Genomic DNA, 27,726 nt, shown 5'->3' with positions numbered 1-27,726 from the left:
CGGGGGCCCGGGCGCGCGGGAGCGGGAGAGGCCCGCGGAGCCGGAGCGCACCATGGAGGCGACGGCGGGAGGCCGCGGCGGCTTCCAGCCGCACCCGGGACTGCAGAAGACGCTGGAGCAGTTCCACCTGAGCTCCATGAGCTCGCTGGGCGGCCCGGCCGCCTTCTCGGCGCGCTGGGCGCAGGAGGCCTACAAGAAAGAGAGCGCCAAGGAGGCGGGCGCGGCCGCTGTGCCGGCGCCTGTGCCCGCGGCCACCGAGCCGCCGCCTGTGCTCACGCACCTGCCCGCTCTGCAGCCGCCACCGCCCGTGTTGCCCGGGCCCTTCTTCATGCCGTCCGACCGCTCCACCGAGCGCTGTGAGACCGTGTTGGAGGGCGAGACCATCTCGTGCTTCGTGGTGGGCGGCGAGAAGCGCCTGTGCCTGCCGCAGATCCTGAACTCGGTGCTGCGCGACTTCTCCCTGCAGCAGATCAACTCGGTGTGCGACGAGCTGCACATCTACTGCTCGCGTTGCACGGCCGACCAGCTGGAGATCCTCAAAGTCATGGGCATCCTGCCCTTCTCGGCGCCCTCGTGCGGGCTCATCACCAAGACGGACGCGGAGCGCCTGTGCAACGCGCTGCTGTACGGCGGCGCCTACCCGCCGCCCTGCAAGAAGGAGCTGGCCGCCAGCCTGGCGCTGGGCCTGGAGCTCAGCGAGCGCAGCGTGCGCGTGTACCACGAGTGCTTCGGCAAGTGCAAGGGGCTGCTGGTGCCCGAGCTCTACAGCAGCCCGAGCGCCGCCTGCATCCAGTGCCTCGACTGCCGCCTCATGTACCCGCCGCACAAGTTCGTGGTGCACTCGCACAAGGCCCTTGAGAACCGGACCTGCCACTGGGGCTTCGACTCGGCCAACTGGCGGGCCTACATCCTGCTGAGCCAGGACTACACGGGCAAGGAGGAGCAGGCGCGCCTCGGCCGCTGCCTGGACGACGTGAAGGAGAAGTTCGACTACGGCAACAAGTACAAGCGGCGGGTGCCCCGGGTGAGTGTCCCCGCCGCCCCCGCTGTGGGCGTGGGAGGGGCGCGTCGCGAGAGGGTGGGGAGCCCTCCTGGGCCAGGGGCTCTCTGTGCAGGCCGGGGCTTGTGCGCCTGCCTTCCTCACGTTTCAGCAGCTTGCTTTGTTTTAAGGACAATCAGGGGAGCTTCAGAGCCCCCACTGACGGCCACGTAGCCTGGGAGGAAGGCCTTCCTCCTGCTCGACTGCACGACCCCTAGGATGAGCCTGCTCGCACGCTGCGGGGGTCCGGGGACCTGGGGCCCCGCCTGGTGGGTGGAGAAGCCTCCCGAGCCCCACCGCCATTGTCCAGATAGGCCGGGAGGGGCCGGCGGCAGACCTCAGCCGCTCCGGCCCACGGTCCCGAGAAGTGAGTTCTCGTCCGGCCCGGCCTTCTTCGGGGCCTGCGAGGAGAGGCCCAGGCCTGGTGTGGGAAACGGGTACGGCTGTCCCCCTGGAGCTCCCGGGGTTCCCGACAGAGGGGCTCCTGCCCGTGATCCCAGGCAGACCGGACTCGGCCGGGCGCAGCCGCTTTGTGCCGCGAAGTCCTGGGAGACACTCAAAAACGAACCCAGGTTTGTAGGCACGGTGTCAGGGGGCCGAGACTCGGCGACCCCAGCTCCGTGTATCTCCCCGGCTCTGCCAGGGCGTGAATCCCGAGTCCTGTGCAAGGGCGAGGGCCACTGGGCACCGGGCACCCGGGGCCCTGAGTCGGAGTAGCCAGTGGCCTGTGATTTGTTTTGGACGCACCCATTTCCTTCTCCCTCGCTCTGAAACGCTGGAGGGAGCAGCGGCAGGCAGGGAGGGCCCAGCAAAGGCTCTGTTGTTTGCCTGTGATCGGCCGGCAGCTCCCTGGCCACTAGACGCTGACACCAATCGCTGAGGTCCTCGCCAACTTCTCATGGCCTCTCCCCCTCCCCAAGTATTTGTAACTTTTAAATATCGGGGCTTATTAAATTGCACACACAGAATGCTGCATTGGCTTAGCTATTCTTGGGAGGCCTAATTAATTCAGCTATTGCATCAAACTTTTTTTTCTGAATCTGTGAATAGATGCTCCCGCCCGGTTTTCTCTGGGCGCCCCTCCAGCGGAGTGTCAGTCTCAGGGAGTGGAGGAGGGGCTGGGGAAGAGGAGGGCCTGTCTCCTGTGCTTGGAGGGAGCTACCGCGTATTTGCGTGTGCAAGCGTGTGCGTGTGTTTGGTGGCATTTCTGCCCTTGGTTAGGCCAGCTCCCAGGTGGCAGGTGTCTGCAGACTGGGGTTGGACGGGAGGCTCTGAGTGGGCAGCTTGGGGGAGGGGGGCTGCGGGTGGGAAGGCTGATGGCGCGCCCTTCATTTCAGACAGGGGGTTGGCTGTGGGTGCCATCATGGGCACTCCCCGTGAACCGGGAGCTTTTCTGTGTGGGGTGCCTGCACCCTGGACAGCCAGCGTGGCCCAAGGGAGCCCCATGTGCAAGATTGTGGGTTCTGGCAGACTGGAGCTTGTGGGCAAGGCATGGCTGGTCACTTGCCTTCAGTGGACAGCCGTGGGTCTTGCCTGGCAGGTGTGTCTGTGTCCGAATCTGGGTCATGTGTGTTTGTGATCTTCCTGTCTTCCTGGGGTTGGCTTTTGGTCAGCTGCAGACCCAGGCCTCGGGCCCCCTTGTAGCAGGCTCTGCCATTCCGGATGCGGCTTTCCTCAGGTTTGGGGAAGGCCCGGTGTGAGCTCGCAGGAGGTGCTGCTTGGGGAGAAGGCAGGACAGTCCCTGGAGCCATGGTCACAGAGGAGCGGCCAGAGCACACTTTCACTCTGGTCATTTCAACAGACGGTCAGCCTGCCCTTTCTCCTTCAGTGATCTCCCCACAGCCTCTCAGAAACCTCAGTTACTGATTGAAAAGGAATTTCCCAGGTGAAGATGTGCTCCTCGTAAGTGGTTGGGGTCCCTAGGCCTGAGTGCCAGCCCAGCCCTGTCCTCACCGTGGGGCCGGGGCCCGTGGCCTGGTGTGCCCCTTCCAGGCCCTGGCACTGTGCGGCCGTCTGTTCATGCACCCCTGGACCTTGCCTGGCCTGCACCTCTGTGAGCTCCATGCCCTTCTGCCGGCCCCTCCACCTTGGGGGGCTCTTCCTGGGGGCCGTGCCCACTTGTCATATTCTTGGGGCTCTGCCTGCTGTCTTGGCTCTGTGATGGCACCGTTCGGAGTTTTGGGGTGCATGGTCCCCTTTAAATCTTCTCAACACGGCCGTGTGCTTGTGTGTGTGTGTGCCAGGGCACCGTGTGAGGAGGAGGGTGTCAGCATCATGGTGGAGGGAGCCGTGGCTGTCCAGACCCCACTTGTTCTGGGAGGAGCTCCCTGGGAAGACCCCCCCCTTCTCGGTTTGCTCTTCCCACTCACCGCTTGACAGCTGTTCATAGGATGTTTTTATTTCTTCACTTCCTTTATAGCTTATTTTAATATTTTTGATCTACCGAGGATGAAGCCAGAAGGCAACAAAGATTATGTGCTAGAATTGCTCTTTGTAGGGTCCTTGGCTCCCCAGGGGGCTTGGGTTCTGGTGAAATGGAAGGAAGCTTAAGTGTGTCCTGGGTGCTGGTGGCCAAAGTGTCACCAGGTCTCCTGCCAGATGGACACTCAATCAGTGCTTCTCTGGCATCGACGGTGGGAAGGGTCAGTGATGGTCATGTCCCTGATGCCCACTTGCCTCCCCTCGCCCTGTTTCGCATGCGGCCCAGCCACAGAGGGGCCATGGATCCTGTGGTTGCCCCAACGTGGCACTGAGTGTGGGGCAGGGCCCTGCTTTGAGCCTGGAAACCCTGTGCAGGTGCTGAGTCCTGTGTGTCGGCTGGCAGCCTTCCTCAGTGATGGCACTAGTGTAATGGGGACCAGAGTATGTGCTCTTGGCTGTCCTGTGGTTGCTGGGGCTGCCGGGGCACTGGGGCGCCACCTCAGAGGTCCCCCTGGCTGCTGTCTTTTGGTGTCCACAGCGGGTGGCCCAGGTGTGGGACCCCATGGGAATGGAATGCTTTCCCAGCCTCACTCCGTCCCTCACTGCTGTGTGACCTTGAACACGTTGCTTAGCCTCTCTGTGCCTCAGTGTCCTCATCTGTGGAATGGGGACTGCAGTAAGTAGTGGCCACTGATAATGTTGTATTTCTCGTGGGTGTTTAGGTGTCGAGTGTCACAGGTGGGGTGGAGACATGTCGTTATGCTTCTGGGAACACGTGGCAGGGAGATGAGGGCCGTGAGCTGCCCCTGCCCACCCTTTTATTTGGCCCGTATGGCCTGCACCTCCCACTTGGGCTGATTTTTTTAGCAGCACAGGTTGCTGTCAGTCATAGATGGGACGTTGGCACTGCGGGCTTGGGTGCTGCCAGGGGCAGGGTTCCTGGTCCCTCCTCGTCGGGTCACCAGGTGTTTCCCTTTCAGGGGACACCAGAGCAGTGAGTGCTCTGCCTCCCTGGGGCCTGAGCAGGGTTGCTCTGTGTTCCAGAAACAGGCCTCTCGGAAGTGCTGTTGCCGGTGCATGCTGGCTCTCAGGCCGAGGGAGCCGCACCCCTGCCCCCGCCCCCGAGCCCTGGCACCGCTCTTTCCTGTGGAACAGCCCTTGTCACGTGGCTGGTGGCCCTGCGGTGTGCAGCGTGAGTGGCCGCAACTGCGGTGTCTGACTTCCGAATGCTGAAATGGTTTTGTCTGCGTCCCCTGGAGACTTTCTCCTGGTCAGAGGGCAGTGTTTTCTTGAAGCAGAGACCTGGACAGGCCGTTAGCGTGGAGGAGCTCAGAGTCTTGGGGTCTCTGCTGGGGAATGACTGTGGCTTTCAGGTGCAGAGCCTGGGGGTCCTGGCCGAGGGACCCTCTCTGAGCGAGGTGCCCTTTGCCCTTTTAAGCTGAAACCACCATGGGAAGGAACAGCGTCAGGAATGTTCCTTCAGGCTGGCATGGACTCTGGCTAGCACACTTCTTCCTGGATGCCTCTTCTGTTTAATGGGGTGGCTGTGCCTCACCCCTATGACCTCAGGTCTGGGCAGAGATTCAGGGTCACCTGTCCCTCTGTCCACTTGTTCTGCTCGATGTTTTTGTGGGGTACCATGGTAATTTACTGGTCCCAGACGCTTGACTGAGAAGGTGGGGTACCATCTCAGGTGATGCTCTGAGGCGAGGCTCCTGGATCCGCCCCCCTAATGCAGAATGATGGGGCCTTTGAGTCAGTTTAGTCAGGGTGATGGCCTCAGAGCAGAGGTTGGGAGGGCATCTCAAGTGGGGGAAACAGCAGCTCAAAGGAGGCCTGGTTTCTGCCCTGTACCCATGGTTGGCCATGTGAGCACGAGGGAGAGAGTGGGGTGCTGGGTGCCCTCAGTCTGTCTGCAGTGAGCAGAGCCACATCTGGGTGGTCGTCCCCTGGGCCCATCTGCCCATTTCCAGCACCCATCTTTGGAGCTGGGCTGGGCCCCTCACCTTTGGGGGTGTCCCCTGTGCCAGTGTCTCCTGGGGGCAGCAGGGCCCTTGAGTAGTCCCCACCTCCGTCTCTGCTGCCCTCTGCGGGCAGGGGGGGAGGGTCCCTCAGCCAGTACGGGGCTTTGACCCAGAGCACGTCTGGGTTTGTTACCCTTCCTGCCACCGCCGTGCAATGTGTGTGTGATGTTGGGTGAAGGCAGATGGGACAGGAGGTGCGGACGTCTGTCCGTGGAGAGTGACCCCAACCCTGCCCCACCCCCCTGGCCACCGGTGCTTCCGGCCCGGGCCCTGGCCGTCTGGCAGGAGGTGTCCGTGGCCAGTGTCAGACTCTCTGCGGCCCGGACACTGTTACACAAGCAGCAATAATGTGTCTCTTTCTAAGGATTGCGAAAGTTAGGGAGGATTTCTCCACTGGAAGAATTATGCAAGTTTCAACTGAAATGTTTTTTAAAAAAGTTTCTTTGTTTTGAGTCAAAATACAGAGGCCGAATTATTTCCTTAAGATTTGTGAGAACTGGAGGAGGTGAGCGCTTCCATTCTTCCTGGGGGCCCTGCCCTCCTGCATGGCCGGCACTGGGTACTTTAGGGTGGAGGCCAGGCAGTGAGATCGGGGAGCTGGGCGTGGCCAGGCCATCTGCCCCCCTGTCCCCCCACCCTGCTCCCCTTGTGTTGTTTATGAACCGGCTCAGTGGGGGGCGGGCCAGAGTGGCAGAGGGAACAGGAAGTCATTCCGCAAGAGTGTGGGGTGGCGTGTGGCGGACTCTGCTCTGTGGCGGACTCTGCTCTGGTCACGCGGGATCTGAAGTGGCTTCTGTCGGCCTTGGGTTAGAGCCGCCAACGGCGTGGGGTGGGAATGGAGTGGACGGCGCGGCCTGGGGCCTGGGCAGGGGTACGTCCACCAGGTTGCCTGCATGAGCTCCGCCCAGGTCCCTTCAGCCTCCCACGTGACCTCTCGCAGGCTGGGCCCCCAGGTAGACCAGGTGTGGCTTTCAGGTGAGGTGATCCCACTCAGGAAGCATCGTGTGCGGCCCTTCGGGTGGATGAAACCTCAGCTCTGATGTTGCTTTTCTGAGGATAGGGGACGGGGCTGTGCAGAGCTCTGGTTTCAGAGCGGCCGGGACAGCTGTGGCCCGTTCTGCTGCATTAGACTTACTGGTTTCCAGGCAGCATCACTGGAGCTCCCAGCAAGGTGGGGCCTTGCTGGCCGCAGAACCTGGGGGGTCCGGGGGTCCTCCAGCTCTGGGGTCATCACCGCTTGTGTCTGCCTATTAACTAAAATGAAGGCGCCAGACTCAGGTGGGAACTTTCAATGAGATGGTGGGGATGATGGTGACATCTGAAGGAAGGACCCGAGTAGACGGGTGCCTGTCACCTGCAGCGCATCCTGTGTACAGGGTCTTCGGGGGTGGGGGTGGGGTCTTGCCTGAGCCCTGGGAAACAGCTGAGACTGCCTTGGTGTTTGGCATTTGTGTCTTCTTTGATTGTACTTGCTTGACTTGCAAAGATTCAAAGAAAGCTGTGACTTCTTGATTTTGCCACTATCGATAAGAATTCAGGAAGTGTCGGTGTGACTCTGGGCGCACAGCCCACAGTGGTCTTGGTTCGCCGAGGTTGTGTGTTTGTGGTTGTGTTGTCTGCCTCGTGGGGGAGGGGGGGCTCGGTCACAGCTGGGTCCCTAGTTCCGGGCCCTGAATAATACCCATTGAATGACTCATGGAGGCATGAAGTCATTGATTGTCAGGGTTTATTGACAGCTCCTGATGGCTAGACAAGGAAAGGTCGAGAACCTTTCTCGGGAGTGCAGTTGGGGGTCCGGAGATGTCACTTGTCCTTGCCCTGTTGTGTATTTTGAAGGAGGTGACTTGCCCAGGTCTGAGTGGGGCACCTGGAGCCTGGGGCGCACGGGATTGGGGTGTGCCAGATGCGGCCACGCTGCTGCTCGGCTGCTGTTTGTTGGGTGACGCCGTCTGCTCCGGCTCTACCTGGACAGGCCTTGCTGTGGTGCCCGCCCTGGCGTGGTTTCCCCTGGGACGTTGACTGGCTACATTGAAAGCAACATCTTTTGTTGAAAATTGACTTCCTGCTTGTTGCAGAGAAATGGGGCGGCAGCAGGAGTGGCAGGAGGTTGGCACCCTCGTCGTCTTAGTTCTGCTCTGAGAGTTAGTAAAGCCACAGGCTGTTGGAGTGTGGGTACTTTGCAGGTCTAGGGTGCCAGCGACTCTGGAGTGTGCACCTCCAAACCCCCATGGTGTGGGGCATAAAGAAACTGGGCTTGCCACCCCGGGAGCACATTAGGAGTGTGGGTGGTGGTGAAGGACGTGTGTCGGGGCACCCACCATGTGTTAGATTGTGCCCCGAGCCAACATCAGCCTCCCTCTGCCCCAAAAGAGCTGTTGGCTGTGTCGTCACAGGAGCCAGTTGGTTGTGACTTGGTGTCTGGGCAGTGGCCTGGAGCCTGGGCTGGCGGCATGGTCTCCTCTGCAACCCATCTCCCCAGTCAGGTGGGGCGCTCCCCCAGGCCTCTTCTAGGCCACGCAGCCCAGTGCACTGAGAGAGCAGTTTGTTGGGGCAGGAAGCGCATTCCCAGAAGGCCGAAGGTGTCTTGCTTCACGTACAATGACCCTGGACCGGGAAAGGACCCGAATACCGGAGCAGCCCGCACAGCCATGCCCGGCCCAGCAGGCAGCAGGGACCTGCACTCAGTGAGGCTACAATGTCTGGGTGACCTGCGAGAACCTGTTGTGGGGCTGGCGTCTGCATCTCCCTGGGGAGCAGCATCAGCCTGTCCTCCACGGTCCACGTTAGTTTGCTGTCACCATAGCCTCCCTGTCATGATCCCAGCCCCGTGGCACTGTTTGTGGATGAGGCATCCACGTGGAAGGTAGGAGTGACGGAGTGGACGCCTCCTCCCCCACTGTGAGCATGCTCCCTCTGTCTGCAGAGCCAGAGTTCACTGTGGAGCTGCTTCTGTGCGTGGCGTGGGTGGTCCTTCTGTTCGTGGCCGTCCCTGTGGCCTCATGGTCCCAAAGAGCGGCAGCTGTGGGCGGGCGCGTGTCATGCCGTCTGCCATCCCTGTGTCCCGTGCTCCTGTGTGCCTGACTTCCTTTCATACCAGCTCACTGTTTTCCCTGCAGGCCTTGGTGGGGCTGGTCCAGCTGTGGGGAAAATGCCGGTTACGTGGACAGTGGGCTGTGGAGTCCTCATAGGCACTGCACTGGAAATAACGTTGGTGGCCATCTCGCCGTCTGGGCCTGCAGTACACTGGCCAGGCCCCAAGCAGCCCGGGTCAGTCATGGCTGCCTGCCTTGGCCATGTGGGCACCTGCCCTCTCCTGTGTCCGAGCACCGATTGGGCCCCTTGCCCAGGGTGGAGCTCGCAGCCTCGCAGTTGCTGCCTTGTGGCCCCCAGCCACAGAGCGAGGCCACGTATGCTGGGCTGGGACTGGGGCCGGGTTGTGGAAGGTGAGTGTGGTTGTCAGGCTCTGTGCCCTTGCTACCAGTGGGGTGAGTGTGTCTCCCCAGCAGCAATCACACACAGGCGCGAAGACAGCCCCAGGCAGTCAGGCCTCGCTGCTGGGCAAGCTGGGGCCCTGTCCCTGGGGGAGGACACGTGTGCTGGTCCCTTGCGTGGTTCTGGAACCCCCTGGGAGTTCCCCGCTGGGGAGGTTGAGGCAGGCATGCTGGGCAGCAGAGAGGTATCATCCTGGGCCTCAGGTGGGGTGTCTGGGCTGGGGGACCCCCTGCCTAGTGTCAAGTATCTGAGGCCGCAGCCTATGACCAGACTTGCCCTGCCCTCCCAGCTGCCGCCCCCCTGCCTGGCGTTACAACCTAAAAAAATTACACTCCCAAGTTGAATGATATGCAAATGTAGTCAATTAAGCGAGGGGATTTTAATTAGCAGTTTAAGTTCATGTGTGAAGTGCCTTGCCTTAATTACTTGACAGTTTTGTTGTAAATTTGCTAAGTTTTTTTTTGCAGAACTATCAAAACTGTGATTTTTTTTTTAACATCCTTCTATGCAGTAAGTGTCGCCCAGCTTGCCTGACCCTAGTCGATTTTGTCTCAATTTATAAAGCTCTTTAAACTGTGAAAAGAAGGTAAACTGAGGGTCGCCTCCAGCGTCTTAGTGAGTTCAGCTGTGCTGTTTCCTGGAGGGATGGAGGTGGTCCTGGGCTCTGGGGTGGAGGACAGCTCACCCCCGCCCCCAGCTCAGGGCAGGAACTATGTGAGAGGCCAGGAATGGAGGTCTGGGAGGGTCCTGACTGGTGGGACCATAGAGGACCAGGGGCCATGGAGTCCAGCCCCGGGGAGCTGTGGGGCACGGGGCCTTTGTCCCGTGGGCCTGGGTCCCTGCGTCCCTGTAGCGCACACCATGTGTCTGATGCCTGCTGCAGGCCCCTGGGACATCCGAATATTGACATTCCAAGGTTCCTTGTACATGGGCACGGGTGAAGCGCAGTATGCAGGCGGCATGTGTGGACATGGTGTACAGGCTGAGCAAGGTGTGTGTGTGTGTGTGGGGGGGTGGCGAGCAAGGTGTGTGTGGGCCAGCGGTGAGGACCACTGTCGGAGCAGCAGGGCAGGCACACAATGTGCCTCTTGTCCCCGTAGCCCCAGCTTCTGGGAGGGACCTTGGCTGTGTGGCCCTGCTGGTTGTGTATGCTGGGGGAGGGAGGCCGCGGGCCTGGAGGACCGAGGAGGGGGCGCAGGCAGCACCTGGGGCTCAGTAAGGGGTGGACAGAGCTTGGTGGTCTGGAGCAGGCCTGGGCTTCTGCCTTGCTATTTACACTCAGAGAGAAGCCTGGGGCAGAAAACCAGGATGCTGTCGGGCCAGAAGGCATCAGTCCCCAGCAGCACAGATGGCCCGAGTTCCCGGCACCCACCCTCTGACAGGACCAGCGAGGAGGGCTCCTGAGTGTCATCACGTCGTGTCTGTGGCCTTAGAAGTATAGTGTTATGATGGACACTCCAGGCTGACACCCGAGTGGAGAGACGAGTTACTGCACCCCTGTACCCAGTTACCAACCGGCTACTCCTGTGCTTCATCTTTGCACCTTTGTCTGAGGGGCCTGTAATTTTTAAAAAAGCAAAGTCTGTTTAACAGATAGGGAATTGTGAAAAGTCATAGCCATGGTGCCATTGACATCCCTGACAGAACCGACGGAAATTCCTTAGTGCCCGTGGGTGCTGCCTTCCGGACCCCCGCCATCCCAGAAACGGCTCTTTTGCGGCTCTGTGCACACGTGCCTCTGTGTGTGCATGTGGACAGCCACATAGCATTTGTCAGCGTTTTGTGGTGGTGAGGGTCTGGAATTTATCGAACTTCCGGGGCATTTGCTTTTTTTGTCATTATGAGCGATGCTTCAGGGAGCACCTCAGCACAGATTTGACAGTGTGGAATGTCACTGCACACTGGCTGCCACCTGCCTCGTCCCCACCCAGGTCACGAAATGCACTGGCCCCTGTTCCTGTCATTGTGTCCCTCCAGGGCATGCCATCCTCAGTGCCCCCCTCGCATCTGCACCTGTGTCTCAGTGCAGCTGCCGAGGCCCCGTCTGCAGGGCTCGCCATGCCGGGCTCTCACCAGGGCTGTGTACACTCCGTGTGCTGCCCCGCTGCCTGCTCTGTGCTCGGCCGTGCGAGCATACCAGCCGTCTCATGTGGGTGGACATTCAGGCTTCCCGTGTGGGTGCCATCGAACAGGAGAACAGAGAGTTCTTGGCACACGCATGTGCGCTTGTGTCTGGAGCCCAGGAGTGAAATGGCCGAGCTGCTGAACTGCTTTTGGAGGCAGTTGCACCAGCTGGCCGTCCCCTGCAGGAGGACAGAGCCTGTGACCCGTAGGCTGTGCCCCAAGCTCATCTCCAGCACAGGTAGTGTTCGCCGTGGGGTGAGAATCCTCTAGATTTGATGGTTTGTCAGGGGAGGCTCACTGGTCTCTATTCACACGCAGCAGTCATGTGCATGTATTTCTTTTGTGTCTCCAGCCGCGTGGAGTGACTACGTTTGTGCTTAAATCTTTGCACAATTTTTTTTCCTTTTACTAAATTTGCTGGGGTGATGTTGGTTAATAACGTCACCTATGTTTCAGGGGTCCAAGTACATAGTACACCACCTGTGTAGTGTGTCGTGTTTGTGCACGTTTCTGATTGTTTCCTCGGTAGATGCTGACCCCCAAAGGCGGGGGGCCTTTTTAAAGGGTCTTGAATTTTACGTGTTACCCACACTTGCTCTGACTGGCTTTCTGATTTACACGCGCACAGACCTGAAAGAGGCTGCCCGCTGTCCTGCCTCCTCACAGCCGGAGGTCGCGGTCCTTAAGACGCATACATGCCGCTGTCACCACTGCCATCTTCCCATACTGGAACTCTGTCCCTAGGAAACACTCCCCGCTTCACCAGCCCAGCCTAGCACCCACCCTCCTCTTCCCATCTCTGTGAACTCGGCCACTCCAGGTCCCCATCTGCGTGGACTTGTATGCCTCTGTCCCTCTGTGTCTGGCTTGTTTCATGGAGCACAGTGCCCCCCAGGCTCACCCACGCTGTAGCGGGTCAGAGCCTCCTGCTCGTCAAGGCCGAGTGATATCCCACGTGCAAACATACCACACGTCGCGTGTCCACTTGTCCGCTGGTGGACGCTTGGCTTGCTTCCATGTTTGGGCTGTTGTGAATAACTTACGCTGCTGAGAACATGGGTGTGCAAGTCCCCGCGTGCAGTGCTTTGGGGGACATGCCCGGAAGTGGAGTTGCTGGGTCATCTGGTCGCTCTGTGTTTAACTCGGAGGAGCCTCCACACCGTTTCTGTCACAGCTGCACTGATTTCCATCCCCACAGCAGTGCACAGGGTTCCAGCCGCTCCATGTCCTCGCCAACAGTGTCATGTTCTGGGGGTGTCTTGTCCTGTGGGTCCTAATGGGGGTGAGGTGGTGTCTCTGGTCCGATCTGCGTTTCCCGACATCTTTCATGTGCTTGCTGGCCATGTGTGTCTTTTCTGGAGAAATGTCTGCTCGAGTCCTTTGCCCTTTTTTGAACTGCACTGTTCTGTCCAGTTGGAGTTGTCCACATAGGCTGGATGTTAGTCCCGCCACACGTGAGTGACGGATGCTCTGTCTGCTGCGATGTCCTGGCCCAGCCATCCCTCTGTGGCTAGAAGTCAGACTGCTGCAGCTTCATCCTGGGATGTCACAGGCAGGGGCGCCTCTGGCTGGAGACCCCTTGTGCCTTGGCCCTGTCTTTTCTTGGTGGCAGTGACCTGCTGGTGGCACAGGGCAGCGAGTCTCAGTGTGGGAGGGAGACCTACTGTGTGCTGGGCCAGGCTGCCAGGGGAACAGACCTGCAGGGCCATGGGGACAGTTGGTGGGCCTGAGGCCTCCTTTGCTTCCCAGGGAGGCCTCAGCCTGGGGGTGGGGAAAGGGCCGCAGGCGGGCTTCTGGCCCCTGGGGTGGTCAGGCGAGCCCTCATGCACCTTTCTTCTCTCTCTTAAGTCTCTGTCCTGCCAATTTCTGGAGAAAGTTCTTTTGAAAGTTCTTTCATTCTTTCTGGAGAAAGAATGAAAGGATGGAGTCACTGAAAGTGACACGCCTCACCACACAAAGACCTCAGCTGCTTTCTTCTTAATCTTGTCACCAAACGTGTTGGACCTAGAGCAGGGGGACACCCACGCCTGCCCTGGGACAGCTCAGGGCAGGGGCAGCCCTTTGGCTTGACCCCAACTTTTCCCCAGAGGGTGGAGGAGAGAAACCCAGGGCTGCTGGCCGCCGGAGGTCTGGCGCTGGCAGGACAGAGGGAGGTGGGCAGCTGAACTCAAGTCCAGCGTGGCTCTAGGAAAGTCAGGAGCCCAGGAGCCCTGGACGGGGACTGCCAGCGCTTCATCCTCCCTCCACCTCTGGAGGACGGGGGCTGTCTACAGCCTCATGCCTCTTATATGGGCATTTTGGTCCACAATTTGCACTAGTTTGGGTCTGTCGGGTCCAGGAGGCTGTGGTGACAGGTGGCCTGGGTGCTGTTGAGCTCTAGCACCTTTCAGGTAGTCAAGTGTGCACAAGTGACCATGGCCGTGAGTCGGCGGCGAGCCACAATCGTTCCCCGGGCCCCAAAGGGCGTGGCCCGCTGTCTCTTTGGGTGTTGCGGCCTGGACAGTCATCTCGGTCAGGACGGGGGTGCCCACGCTGCCTGTGTCCCCCTCCCCGGGGCCGCACTGACCCAGCCAATGACTCAGCCGTGGCAGCCATTTCTGCTACTTGGTATCCAAAAGCCAGCCTTGGCCTCCTGCGTGTGGAGCAGGCCTGGGCCTCCTGAGGGTGGGTTCCTGGCTAGGGTGACAACTCCGCTCTTTTGTCCAGCTTTGTCTTAGCTGTTGCATATTAATGAGGGGCCAGGGTATGAGGGCGGCACCACCGAGTGGCTCTTGAAAGGAAGGGCCTCGATTTTTGTTTTGCAAATACTGCTGGGGTCCTGCCTGCTGGGTGGGGTGACACCACTGGTTAGATTCCAAAGGGCGCCTGGCGGTGGGAGCGGTGGGAGCCCGGGCATGGGCCTCTGAGCAGTGCTGGGAGGGTGGCTGTGCTTGGGTTAAAGAGAGACGGCTGAGAACCGCTGGGGCTGCTCACTCCCTGCTGCCCACAAGGAAAGTGAGCACCAGTGTCTTCGCTCTGATTGGAGCTCTCCTCTCCTTCCCCCGTCTTCTCTGAGTAAGTAGTCGTTGGTATAATTTTTGGTATTTCTGGTTAAGAAGAAGTTTCTAGAAGTTTGAGAGAGACAACACAGCTTAGTGGGAAGGGACATGGACTCTCAAAACCTGATCATGGTGCCCGGACTCCAGCTCGGCCAGTTCCTCGCTCCCGGGTCTCTGGTCACGTCACTTTCCCGGGCCTTGGTTTCCCCCTCTGTGAAACGGGCTGATTGGAGAGCCTGCCCCTGCGTTGGTGACTGAAGGCCTCACCCTGCAGCAGCTTGCAGCTCCTGGCTTTCTTTGCAAAGCTGGGTCCTCCATCCAGCTGTCCCAGGAGGCTGCTGGAGCCACGTGTGCACATACCAGGCAGGTGTGGTGGCCTTCCCACGCCAGCCAGGCCAGCCGGACAGACTCCAGCAGGAGCTGTGAGTGGGACGCAGAGGGTGTGCCCAGCAGCGGGCACATGAGTGGACTAAGGCCGGTGCTGTCCCACACTGGCCACTCCTCATGGGCCCCGAGGTCTCAGCCAACTTCCATGGGGCCACATCCGCAGTGGGGCGTGTGATGGTGCGTCTGACCTAGTCCTTTCGGGGGGGTCCCCACAGCCCCTGCCTCACCTGTTGGGATGCTGGGAACCACCGCTGTCCTGGAGGCACCGTCGTGCAGGCTGATGATGTCACAGGTTCTGCGCCCTGTGGGCAGGTCGGGTGTGCATAGGTGAGGATGGCTGCACAGACAGCTGTGCCAGTAAAGTTGGTGCCCGTGACAGGCTTAGGGAGTCGCTTCTCTGCTGAGTGTGACCTTCAGGTGACACCCTGGCTGGAGAGAAGGCCAGCGTTCTGTCTCAGACTAGGCTGGTGGGACGACTTCCGATATTCTTCAAGCAGTGATATTGGTAAATGAGGCAGCAGCGGTCGTCCTCTCCCACAGCCTGATCTGAATGGGGTGGAACTGACCCCAGGGCAGGTCTTCCTGGGAAAAGGGAGTTTGTTCACAAAACAAGAAAAAGGCAGACTGGAGAGAAGCAGCTTAGCTCGGTTCCCTGTCAGGCTGCTGGGCGCTGGCTGGGAGCTCGGGGACAGAGAAGTGCCTGTGAGACAGGGTCAGGGAGCCGGCTTCTGGCATCGTCATGAGCCCTGGCCCGACCGAGGGTGGGGCTGCAGTCCTGCCACCTGTCCTCCCAGGTCTGCAGGTACATTGGACTCCTGGGTCGTCGTGCTAGAGCTGAGCCGGAATTTAAGATCTGTTTTTGTACCCAGGGTTTGTTACCATTCAGGAAATTGGGAATTTTTAGAGTTGGGTGTCATGCTGCTGTTTCATGGTAGATGCATTTGAAAAACCACTAAGTGTGGCTTACATACTGAGGGGGTTCGTTGTCCTGCACTGCCTGAGCCCCATACGTGGACTTTGCTGGGCTGTGCCCAGCACTGGTGTGCATTGTTGGCACGTGTTCTTGCGTATTCCCATGTGCCCTCACGTTGCGGTGGTTGCAGCCGGCCAGCCGGTGGAGGAGCAGAAACCGGCCATCAGTAAGCCGCCGCCTGTGCGCTTAGGCTTTTCACGCTGAACCATCTGCAGAGCCTCAGTGAAGCTGCAGGAGGACTGTCGCCCAGGTTCACCGCTGCTGATGCAGGAACACGCGGCACGAGCTCACCTGCGACCCACCCTGTGAGTTCCCTAAGACCACGGGCGTCGTCAGCACTGTGACTGCCTGGACCGGCCGGGACTGCCTGCCCCTGTCCCACACGGTCCTTTCTCAGTGGTTTGTTTCTGCCCAGGACGTAGCAGGCCACGCATTGCAGTCGGGTCGTCTGTCCCAGAGCCCCCTTTCTTCTGGGTCCCTCATGTCCTTTGGGCCTTCACAGACCTGGTGCATTTGGAGGGCCGTCCTGTGGATTGTGCCCCCAGTTGGCATGCCTGGCACGTCCCCTGGTTGGGTGCAGGAGTGGCATTTTGGATGGGGGCCTGGCAGTGCCACCACATTCTCCCCTGTGCGCTGGGGTGGGAGGCTCAGATGCCCGCCTCCCCTTGGGGTTGGTGACTTTGATCATGCTTGTGGGTGGGGTCTGCCTTTTCCCTTCATGGTTAATAAGTTACCCATGGGGACACTTTAGACCCTGTCAGCATCCTGTCCCCGTGAACTTTCTCCCGGTGGGTTCAGTGTCCCTCATGATCCTGCTTAACCCAGTGAGATGGTTAGATGGTCAGCAGTCTCCTTCTCCACCTCCCTCCTGCCCACTGGGGAGCGGCAACCCAACCTGTTACAGTGTTGCCATCCATTCTTGTCATTATTTTGATGTCAACATTGTCCCTTTTGGCCACCTACTGAGACGCAGTCCCTCCTGAAGTCCCCCCCACACACACACACCCTTCTACCTCATGGCAGCCCATCCATTCCTGACCCGGTCGCTCTAAGGGAACCAGATCACCGGGGTGGTTTGAACTAACTGTTCTACCTGCTCTAGACAGGGACACATCCTCCTCCAGCCACCGCCCCTGGTGGGGGGGGGGCAACCTGTGGGGTGGAAGTTGGGTCATTCAGGCAGCAGCCATTCACGGCAAAGTATTATCTGCACGTGAATGCTGGCTCTTTTCCACGTCTCATTGTGGTAGGTCATTTATAGAAACCGAGCCACTTCCTCCCGCTCCGTGGTTTCCTCTGGCTCCTGTCTCCAGGGGCCTCCCACACGGCTACGTCCATTGACATTTCACTGTCCCCGACAGTGGCTGGACTGCAGCCTCCGAGCCCAGAGCCCGTGCCTGCGCTCTGTGACGCTCGCGTGTGCGCTCACGCTCTTCTGTGACGGAACGCTCTCCCATGCTTTGCACACGGTGCTGGGAGACTTCCTTGGAGCCCTGCCCCTGGGCTGTGTGTGGCAGGTGGGGCTGGGGCTGGGCAGTAGCACCCTTCAGACACTTGTCACTTCAGTTTGGGTTGGGATTGAGAGGCTAGAAAACTGTTCTCACCCTTTATACCCCCCACCCCACCCCAGTTTTAAAACTAACCGTGTCTTACCTCAAATTTCTGAAAGCCTGTACGGGAAAAAAAAAAAAGTCTCATTCCTTTTTAGCGGCCCCAGGAAAGATGAGCTTGTGGAGAGCAGTGGCCTGATCGTTTGCAGTTCCTCCAGGCCCTGCAGGGGTGGCCAGGCTTCCGACAGGTGCCTAGTGGTAGCTGGGGAGGCCGCCCCCAGTTCCCAGGCCTGTGTGCTGGGCACACTTGGCCTCCCAGGGAGCAACCTGGACCTCAGACCCCACCTGGCACTATGCAGATTCCCTGTGGACCTGCTGAGGGCTTTCATCTGCCTGAGCTGCTGACCACGGAGTAAGTAATGCCTGGACATTTAGCAGAAAATGAGCACCTCAGTGATTTGTGGCTCAAGACATAAGAGCCACGTGACATGACCCCCTGCTCAGGCCTTTCCGGCACAGTCTGTGGGCCTCCAGAGGACCAGGCCAGTGTCCCACGGCCCCTCTCAGCTTGGGCCGGGTGTCCCAGCCAGGTCCGGTCCCTGCTCAGCCCTTCCAGCTAATCAGGAGAAGATTATGATACTGAACCTCACGAGAGCAAGCCAGCGCTGCCTGACTGGAATGAGGTCTCCATGGCATGACTCCATCAGTCACTTGGGCTGTTCCATGGGCTGCCGTGCACCCGTGGGCTGAGATCACCGTCTCCCTTGTCAGCCTCTACATTCAGCAAGAGTGGGCATCGCGGAGCTGGGCGCGCCAAGCCTAGGGGTCCGAGTCCTCTTGGGGGGCGGGCAGCAGCATTTGTCTTGGTTACTTGCTTTTTTTTTTTTTAAGATTTTTATTTTTTATTTATTTTTTTTATTGGGGAATTGGGGGGATGGGAACAGCGCTGGGGAATTTGGGGATGGGAACAGACAAGTTGCTGTCATTTTTGTTCTTCAATCTAGTTGTGGAGGATGTTGCTTCACTGGCCCAAGCTGGCACCATCATTGCGCTCTTCCCGGACGAGGCAGATCAGTTGCCGGCTTCTGGACGGCCGCTCACTGCGGCTGCTGGCCGCTCACGCTGGCTGCTGGCCGCTCACGCTGGCTGCTGGCTACACACGGTAGCCCATGGCAACCCACTGCCACAGGGGCTGCAGCCTATGCCGTTGCCGGCAACTCACGGCAGCCCAGCTCCAGGTTGAGCTGTTGTTCAGCATCTTAGCTGTGGAGGGCAGTGTCACTGGCCCTCATATGTGGGATCCGAACAGGGGCCCTCTGGCATCCCAAGCGAGTTCTTAACCATCGCGCCACTCGGCCGGCCCGGTTACTTGCTTTTGATGTGCCCTTCGCTCACTTATCCCAGGGCCGGGCTTTCCGCGAGGGGAGAGGACATGGACTGGGCCTGTCCTCAGGACGGGCGCACAGGAAACTGTGTGCCAGCCTGAGTTCTCTCCAACCCTCCTGCACACAAGCCTCGTCTCCAGGGCTGTGGCCTCCACCAGGGGTCTTGCTTTTGTTCCTGAGGACATGTCCCCAACATGTGTGCATTTACTAATAACGTAGCCACTTGCCTCGCTGCCTGGAGGTTTGAGACAGGCAGGAATAGGCCGTTTTGAAAGGACGAGGAGACAGAACTGGCTGGTGCTTTCCAGTTGTGCTGTGTGCTGGCCGGCGCATGTCCCCCGGCCGTCTGCAGGGGCCCTGGCCCTGGCATGTGACTGTGTGGTGCCAGCAGTTGGCCCACCCACCAGCACTTTCTCCTCTGAGGACCCAGTGCTGTCACTTGATGTCCCCGCCCTCCTGGGGTCAGTTTCTGTGGTGCCTGTTGAACCAGACACCTTCATTTGGACTCTTGAGGGGATGTGGCCCAGGAGCCCATACTCAAGTGGGAAGGAACCCCACAGCTGCCAGGTGGCAGTGGAGTGTGGGGAGTGGAAGTGACCCCTCAGCAGAGGCTGGGCCAGGCTTAGTGCGGGGGCCCCTGTGCACCCTGACCAGAGTGGACATCACGGACAGTGCTTCCTGCTGGAGGAGAAGCTGCTCCATTCTTGCAGACACTTCACACCCGTGAGCCCTGGCCTGCCCTGACGGCCAACTTGGAAAGCTTTCCTCTTGCTGTGGAGCCACCCCAGGCCTCGCATGTGCCTGACCATGGGCTGCCATCGTGTTGGCGTGGCCGTGCCGTCACCACAGGCGGCGAGCTCACTCGGCGCTCATCCTCCAGCTTTCCAGTCAGAGGAGGGCTCCTCCCAGAGGTGCCGAGAGCAGACAACCGGACCTGCCCCTTGGCCGCTGGCAGAGCCCAGGTGTGATAGAGGCGCTGAGGGCCACCTCTTTGCCGTTGGGGCCCTGGTCCCGTTGCGTTTGAGTGCCTTCTTGGGCTGGGAGCTGTGCTGTGTGTACTTAGTTTCACATGCACCAGGCACATTCAAAGTGGCCTCTGGGTGGGTCCAGGGGGACGACAAGCTCTGTTTCTTGGAGCCATCTTGATACACGTGGGAGTTGCTTGTGTAGTAGATTCTGAAGGGTCTAGAAAGTCCATCATGTAGAAGAGGCTGCAGCCTAGCCGGATGAGCCTGCTCGGTGTGTTGGCTGGGTGGGCCTGTGTTCCTCCCACTGCAGCACCCTAGTCCTGCCCTCGGGCCGGCCCCATGCCCTCAGATGGCATCATCAGGCTGTGAGGTCACCAGTGTTGTGCTGGTGGAAGGAGCCGACCCCAGGTCCTCCTGCCTCACCCTGGAGCACAGTGGTGCCCCTCGCTCTGCATCTCCTGTGTCACAAGGTGCTTACGGGACCCTCACCTGCCATGGTCAGCTCTTCACCTCCCTGTCCTTTGAGCAGCCTGGCAGTGGTGCCGCCACATCCCCAGATCGCCACACTGAAAGCTCAAGACCCTATGTAGATGTTGATTTGGCAGCTTTTCATTTTAGTTGACTCAATGCTCCTTCTGGACGTGGAAACACACCAGGCTGTTGGACTGCCCTTGTGTACACTCCTGGCCATCACTGCTTCCTCGGGGGGACTAAGTGGCCAGGGAGTGGGAGCTGAGTTAGACTCTTCTCTGTGCTTCTGCTGGCCTCACAGTCTAGGCCGAGTTACCTGGCTGTGACTCAGCGTTTGCAGGTAGGATTGGGACGTTCTGGGTCAGCACAGCCTTGGCCCATGGCTCCTCCTCAGACGCCTGCAACCTGCTGTGGGCACAGGCTGCCTCTCGCCCTGCACTGCCCAGCAAGACGCGGTCTGTCGTGTGGTGGGAGGTGCTCCCCGGCACGCTGACGTCACTTCTCCATCTGTGTGGGGTTTGAGGGTGTGATATTTGTTCGTATCACAATGCAGGTGTTCTCGTCACCTTTTATTGTCATCTAAGGCATCCATGGACAAGGTCTATGACTAAAGGGCTAATGGCACAAACCAGGAGTCCCCGTCCAGTCCTCCCTCCTTGGCCTCTGGCAGGGGCTTTCTGTGGTTTGCGGCTCATCCTTCTGTTGACCCCACGTTTTGCAGCCTGCGCCTGCCACCTGTCCAGGCCTGTCCGCATCCTGTGTCGCAGGTTTGATAAATCCATTTTTTGTCCTGATTATTATGACGGTGGGGCCCTTTTCACCCTGAGCTGGCATAGGTGTTCTGACCTCACTTCCTGCCTGTTCTCCTTGGGTCCCACGTATTAACCTCACTTTCTGTCTGCTCCACCCTGGCTGGGTCCTGCGTCCTGACCTCACTTCCTGTCTGCTCCACCCTGGGTCTCGCGTCCCGAACTCACTCCTCTTGGTCCTGTGTCCTGGAGTTGTTCTGGTTTTTCTGCTCCCCTGTGTGGCGTCTCTGGCCTTGTCTGGGAGCAGCCCTCCCCCTCCCCCAGCCCTGCCCAGGAGGCCAGTGCGCTGAACTAGGTGTGTCACCCGCCTCCTTCCTTTCCAGCCCGGTACCTGGAAGGTGGCCGCACTGGCCTGGCTTGCAGGCCATATGGTTCTGCGCTGGGCACCTGCATGCCCTGCTCCCCAGGAGGCTTGTGCCCTTGGTTTCGGGGCACACTGGTGGTGGTCTGGGCCCCTCCTTCCCTCTGCAGCGCCTTCTGGCTGGGTGGTCCTTGTGGATGTCCATGGTTCTGACTGTTGTACGTGGTCCTCCCGCGCTCTCTTAATGTCACTTTCTGGAGATTTCCTCGGCTTTACCATCTAACACTCTCTTTTTACCTGTCTACTTTTAGTTTCTGTGATTTCAGTTCTAAGTGCTCAGATGCCCTGTTTTGCCCTTTTGCTTTGGTGTAAGCGCTCGCCTGTTTCACGGGTGCAGTGTCCTGTCTCCAGCCCCACCATGTTAACGATGGTACTTGGACAGCTTCTTCTGTTGGTTTCCCCTGAAGTTCTTTGGTTTGTGTTGGACTTCGGCTTTCTGGGGCAGCTGTCCCCATGTTGGTGATTCCCGGCTGCCTGGTTGTGTCAAGGCTGAAGCGCTGATGGGCAGCAGTGGCAGCGGTGGCACTTGGGCATCCAGCTGTGTGTTCCTGCTGCAGATGTGCAGACAGGTCCCTGAATAGGTCCCTGAATTTGCTCCCAAGAGGCTTCCTCTCCACTTCCTGTGGTGGCTGCATGTGCGCACCACGGGGTTCCTGGGGGTCTTTCTCTGCAGCTGTTGGCCTGGCCGCCTCTCAGCAGCCTCCCGCCCTCTCACGTGCTCGCGGTTCCTCCTTTGGTGAAGAGCAGGGGTTTGGGCAACTTTCTAGAGGAGAATGAGGTTTAAGTATGTTTGCTTTTCCGTCTTGAAACTGGTTTTCTTTCCTCCTGATGCATTATATTGTATCTTCCTGATATGTCTGTGGGTTTGCAAAAGGTTTTGGCATTTGAAACGTTGAGGAAGGAAGGCCATAAAGAGCTGCTTTAAAAAGGAAACTAAGGTAATGCCAGTTATTGCGACTTCAACCAGAAGTAACCCTCAGATAACCAGGACTTAACCTTCTTGGAACGGTCTGTGCGTGTACTCATGGGACTCACTGTCCTCGAAGGTCTTACCGTTCAGTGTCAACGCCAAATGTGACCTGAGGGGATGTTTGGAGAAGTGACTCAGCCCCCTTTCTCTTAAGACTTAAGCACCCCCAAAGAATGACTAAGTTCCAAATTCTGTTAAGTCAAGGAAGAACATAAGCTAAGACATTTTAGAATTTTTTTTTTAAACAGGTTGAAAACTCTGTGTCAGGAAGTGAAAAGACCCAGCACAGTCATTTAGTAATACAGGTTTATCGGCAGGAGCCTCATTTTCCTTTCTCCTTGTTTTGAATTTTTTGCCACGAGTATCCTTAGTCAGTAGACTTGTGTATTATCAAAGACCATCCAAAGGCCCCTGCCGCCTTCTGGGAGTGTGGTCTGCAGCTTTCTGTTCAATGTTGGCTTCGGTTTCGTTCATCCTTGGCTCTGGGTCAGTCCTTCACTCTTGCTGGGTTTTCTAGACCAGTGGTTCTTAAACTTGAATTTAGAGTCCTTGAAAGACTAGCTTCTGGGTCCCACGCCCTGAGTTGCGGACTCTTAGGCCTGAGGTGGGTCCTGAGAGTTGGCATCTCTGGTAATTCCCAGGCAGTGCTGCTGCTGCTGCTGGGACCACACTGGGAAAACCCCTACTACATGCAGCTCTGGGCCAAGTCCAGCCCCACCTTTTTTGTAAATAAAGTTTTATTGGATCACAGCCCTCCATCTGTGTCACATTGCCTGACAGCAGCAGCCTTGAGTCCTGAGAACACGCGGCCCACAAAGCCAGAAACACTTGTGACCCAGCCCTTTGCAGGAAGAGCTGGCTGACCCCTGATCTAGAGACGGGCATGAGCTGCGAGACGCTGCTGTTCTTTGTGAGTCTTTTGGGGATGGAAACTGGCCTGTCTGGACCCACTGCAGAAGAAACGGTGGCCTTACACTGCCAGTTTCCATTTGTCATTGATCTGTGCAGACGGTTTAAAGCTGCAGAACAAATGAACCCTGGATGTAAAGAGCCCAGTTGGGATAATTGCTGTCTAGAGATTTTTAAAAACAGCTTTTTAGAAGCATCATGGACATAACAAGCTGCACAGAAAGCATGCAGGCTGATAACTTGGACAAACGTACACACTGTGCAACCTTCAGTCCAGTCAAGGTCAGGAACCCATCTGCCACCTCCGGGTACCCCGCTCCTGCCCACCCCACCCGCAGGCAGCCCCTGGCTAGCTTCCTGTCACTGCGGACTGTCTGTCCTCCAGAGCTTTCAAAAAATGAAACCTGGTTTTGGGTCTGGTTTCCTCTGCTCAGCATGATTATTTTGAAATTCTTCCACGTGGTTGTGTGTGTGTCAGTAGCTCCTTTCCCCACCTTGCTGGGTGGCGTTCCGTTGTGTGGATTTGCCACAGTTTACTTTGCCCATTCATCTATTGCATTTCCAGTTCTTGGCTGCCACAGGTGAAGCTGCTGTGAACATTCATTTACACGTTTTTGGAGGGACGTACAAGTTTTATTCCTTGGGATACACACCTTGCTGTGGAGTGGCTGCACCGTGTGCTTATGTGTGTGTTTAACCTCTTAGAAACACCAAGGTCCCTTCTAGGTGCCTATCGCCGTGCCGTCCTTACCCCGGCGGCAGTGCTCCAGGTCCTCACCAGCACTAGCTGTGGTTGGCTTCTCAGCTTCAGTCGCTCTGGTGGGTGTGCAGTGGTACCTCGTGGTTTTCGTGTACGTTTCCCTGGTGACCGCTGATGGTGGGCATCTTCTCGTGTGCTTGTCTGTCATCCACGTAACTTCTGTGGTCAAGTGTCTGCCATGTTTTTGCCAATTATTTAAAATTGAGTTGTTGTCTTGCTGTTGAGTTTTAAGAGTTCTCTGTATGTTCTGGATGCAAGTTCCTTTTTACACTTATATTTTGCAAACACTTTCTCCCTGACTGTGGTTTTCTTTTTTCTTAATAGCAGCTTTTGGAGAGTAGAATTTGAAAATTTTTGTCAACTCCAATTTATCAGTTTGGTGTTTAGATTGGGCTTTTGGTGTTCTAGCTGAGAGATCTTTGCCTAACCCAAGGTATGAGAGATTATCTGCTCTTTTCTACTAGAAATTTTGTAGTTTTAAGCTTTACATTTAGGTCTATCATCTGTTTTGAGTTCATTTTTTCAGTCTGATGAAAGGTGTGCATCCAAGTTCCTGCTTTTGGTGTAAATCCCAGTGGTTTCAGCACTATTTCTTATAAAGACTGTTCTTTCTCTGTGGACTATCTTTGCACTTCAGTCAAAAACCAGTTGCCGTGTGTGCGGGTTTATTTCTGAACTCGATTACGTTCAGTTGGTCTATTTATCTTTATAGCAATGCCATGCTGTTTTTGTTATGGCTTTATAATTTAAATCGGGTAATATTAGCTAGCTCTCAACTCTGCTCTTTTTCAGAGTTCTTGCTATTATAGGTCCTCTGTTTCCATATGACTTTTAGAATAAGTTTGTCAGTTTCTCTGAAAATAATCTTGCTGAGATTTTGATTGGGATTGAATTGGATTTATAGATCACTTTGGGAAGAATTGACATCTTAATACTGAGCTTTCCAACGCACGATGGATGCTTTATTGTGCTTCGTGTTAAAGTGCTTCACAGATGTTGTGTTTTTTTTACAAATGAAATGCAAGAAAGACCCTCCACCAGCAAAAAGATTATGACTTACTGTGGTCTGGAACGGAACCTGCAGTGTTTGTAAATCACTGCGTTTATCTAGTGGGCTCTAATTTCCCTCAGCAGTATTTTATAGTTTTCAGTGCACACGTCTTTGATCCTTTTGGCAGATTTACTCGTTTATCTCCAAGTTCTTCTTTCCCTTTTTTACTGTTATTATTAGTATTGTTTTTGAATTTCAAGTTCTTTATTAAAAGTTACTAGTACTATCGGTTTTCAGGCACCTCACTCATCAGTTCCAGCAGCTTCTTGTTGATTCCACTGGGTTTTCTACATAGCGGATAGGTCACATGTGAGTAAAGACGATTTGGCCTCTCCTTCTCATCGGATGGCTTGCGCTTGTCTTGCCTGAGAGCCCATACCCCGTTCCTGTTCCTGGTGCGGCAGTGTCCCAGTCAGCGCAGGCGTGTGGCCGGCAGTTGTAGATGCTTCATCAAACTGAGGCGGTCCCTCCAGCTCCAGACCTGCTTTGCTTTGATCAGGCGCGGGGATTGGATTTTGTCAAATGTTGCTCCTGCGTATCTTTATGTATCCCCTTTTTAGCATGTTAATATGGTGAGCTGCGCTGGCTGATTCTGAATGCCAACTAACCTTTCATTCCTGAGATAAACCTCCCCTGGTCATGGCATATTGTCCTTTTAGAAAGTAGGAGTTTGACTTGCTAGAAATTTGTTTACAATTTTTGCACTGATGTTCATGAGGGACATTGGCCTGTGGTTTGTGTTTTTTTTTCCTTGTAACATCTCTGCCTGGTTTTGGTGTCATGGTAATGTTGGATTCATATGGTTATCTTTGAACTATTCTCTTACATTTTCTGTAAGAATGACCATTTCTTTTAAAAATACTTGGTAGCACTTAGCATTTGAAGCCCACTCGGGTCTGGAGGTAGTATCGTGGGAATTGACCACACAGGGTGATTCGCGTTATCTGTTCTTGGTTGGAGATGTTTGTTGTTACAAGTAATTGCTCAGTTCGTTGCAGTTGTCATACTTTTTGGCATCGGCTGTTTGTAGTACAGTAAAACCTTGGACTGCAAGTAACTTGGTTTGCGAGTGTTGCGCAAGATGAGCAAACATTTCTAATACATTTTAACATGGTAAATGAGGGGATGTCTTGCAATACAAGTAGTTTGTTTCCGGAATGAATTATGCTCGCAAACCAAGGTATTACTATATCTCCTCATGGTCCTTTTGGTACCTATACAAATCTGTGGCAGCAGCACCGCTCACGTTCCTGACGCTGGTTGTTTGTCTTTCTTTTTTTTTCCTGACCAATCTGGTTGGAGCTTTATCAATTTTAATGATTTTCTCAAAGAACCAATTTTGGTGTTAATGATTTTCTCTGTTATTTTTCTGTTTTCGATTTCATAGATTTATGTTTTGATCTTTATATTTTTCTTTATTTGGCTTACTTTAGGTTGAATTTGTCCTTTTTCTAGTTTATTAAGTTGGAAGCTGAGTCATTATTTGAGACCTTTCTTTTTTTCTGATAACAACCATTTGGTTTCCTCCTTAAGTACTGTTCAGGGGCGCCCCACAATTCTCATGTGTGTTTTCATTTTCATTCAGTTCATAATACAGCTGACCCTTGAACAACATGGTTTGAACTGCATGGGTCCACTTCTATGTGGATTTTTTTCAATAAATCCAGCAAATGTGTTTTCTCCATCACATTGTTTTTTCTCTAACTTTATTGTAACTATACAGTACACAATACACATAACATGCAAAATTTGTTTTCAGCAACTGGTTGTGTGATCGGTAAGACTTCCTGGTCAACAGTAGCCTATTAGTACTGGGTTGTCAGAAAAGTCATGACACATGTTTGCGACAGATAGCACTAGTTCATTTTTGGAAGTACTAGAGTCATTTGCATCTATGTTATTGCTATGTAATTTGACAGTTGACAGTTCTAGCTTCATTCTGAAAAAAAAAATTGAGTGATTTGGTTGAGTTTTGGAGATTTTACAACAAGTTGAAGATGGAAGACCAAACTCTGCATTTTTGCCATATTTTACTGTTTTACTTTCATCAAGGGAAGAAAGCACATCAAGCTTGTGAAAAGATGCATAAAGTTTACGGTGACAATGCTCTACAAGAACGTCAGTGCCAACGATGGTTTACAAAATTTCGTGCTGGTGATTTTGATCTCAACGATGCTTCTTGGTCAGGGAGGCCTACCGAAGTTGATGACGACAAAATAAAGGCATTGATCGAGTCAAACCCATGTTACACGACATGAGAGATTGCAGAAACGTTGAACATCCATCATTCACGCGTTCACGACCACCTGAAGAAGCCGGGATACGTGAGCAAGCTTGATATTTGGGTTCCGCATGAACTCAAACAAGTTCATTTGATGGTGCATGTAAATATCTGCAATATGCTCATTAAACGTGAGGAAAACGATCCTTTTTTGAAGTGACTGATAACTGGTGATGAGAAGTGGATTGTTTACAACAATGAGGTGCACAAACGGTCTTGGTCCCAACGTGATGATTTGCCGCAAATGATTCATCGAAAGCAGACAGTCATCAGAGGAAGGTTATGCTCTTAGTGTGGTGGGATTTTAAAGGTGTCGTGTTTTTTGAGCTCCTACCAAGGAACCAAACAATCAATTCGAATGTGTACTGTCGGCTATTGGACAGTTTGAATGAATCCATCATCCAGAAACATCCAGAGCTTGTTAATTGTAAAGGAGTTGTGTTCCATCGCGATAGCGCGAGACCACGCACAAGTCTGATCACCCGTCAAAAATGATTGGAGCTTGGATGGGATGTGTTGCCACACCCACCATACTCGCCTGACCTTGAGCCGTCAGACTTCCACTTCTTTCACTCTCTTCAAAACTCCTTGCGTGGTATAACATTCAATTCAGATGAAGCTGTAAATCAGCACCTTGTTCAGTTTTTCGCAAATAAAGACAGGTCCTTCTATGAACGAGGAATTATGAAGCTCACTGAAAGATGGCAAAAGGT

General features: G+C 55.8%; 1 protein-coding gene across 1 annotated transcript in view; it reads left to right on the top strand.

Annotated features, from left to right (window-relative positions):
• The first annotated feature begins 6 nt into the window (after window positions 1-6).
• Window positions 7-27,726, top strand: part of SKI (SKI proto-oncogene) — a 66,828-nt gene continuing 39,108 nt past the window's right edge. The window contains exon 1 of the mRNA XM_019658462.1: window positions 7-1,024. Within this exon, the coding sequence (XP_019514007.1) occupies window positions 53-1,024 (972 nt within the window). The 5' untranslated portion in view covers window positions 7-52. The remainder of the gene's footprint in view (window positions 1,025-27,726) is intronic.

The sequence above is a fragment of the Hipposideros armiger genome, unplaced genomic scaffold (genome assembly GCF_001890085.2).
Source record: "Hipposideros armiger isolate ML-2016 unplaced genomic scaffold, ASM189008v1 scaffold_284, whole genome shotgun sequence".
Lineage (NCBI taxonomy): Eukaryota > Metazoa > Chordata > Mammalia > Chiroptera > Hipposideridae > Hipposideros > Hipposideros armiger.
The sequence above is the reverse complement of the archived record's forward strand: the minus strand, read 5'-3'. Positions and strand labels throughout refer to the sequence as shown.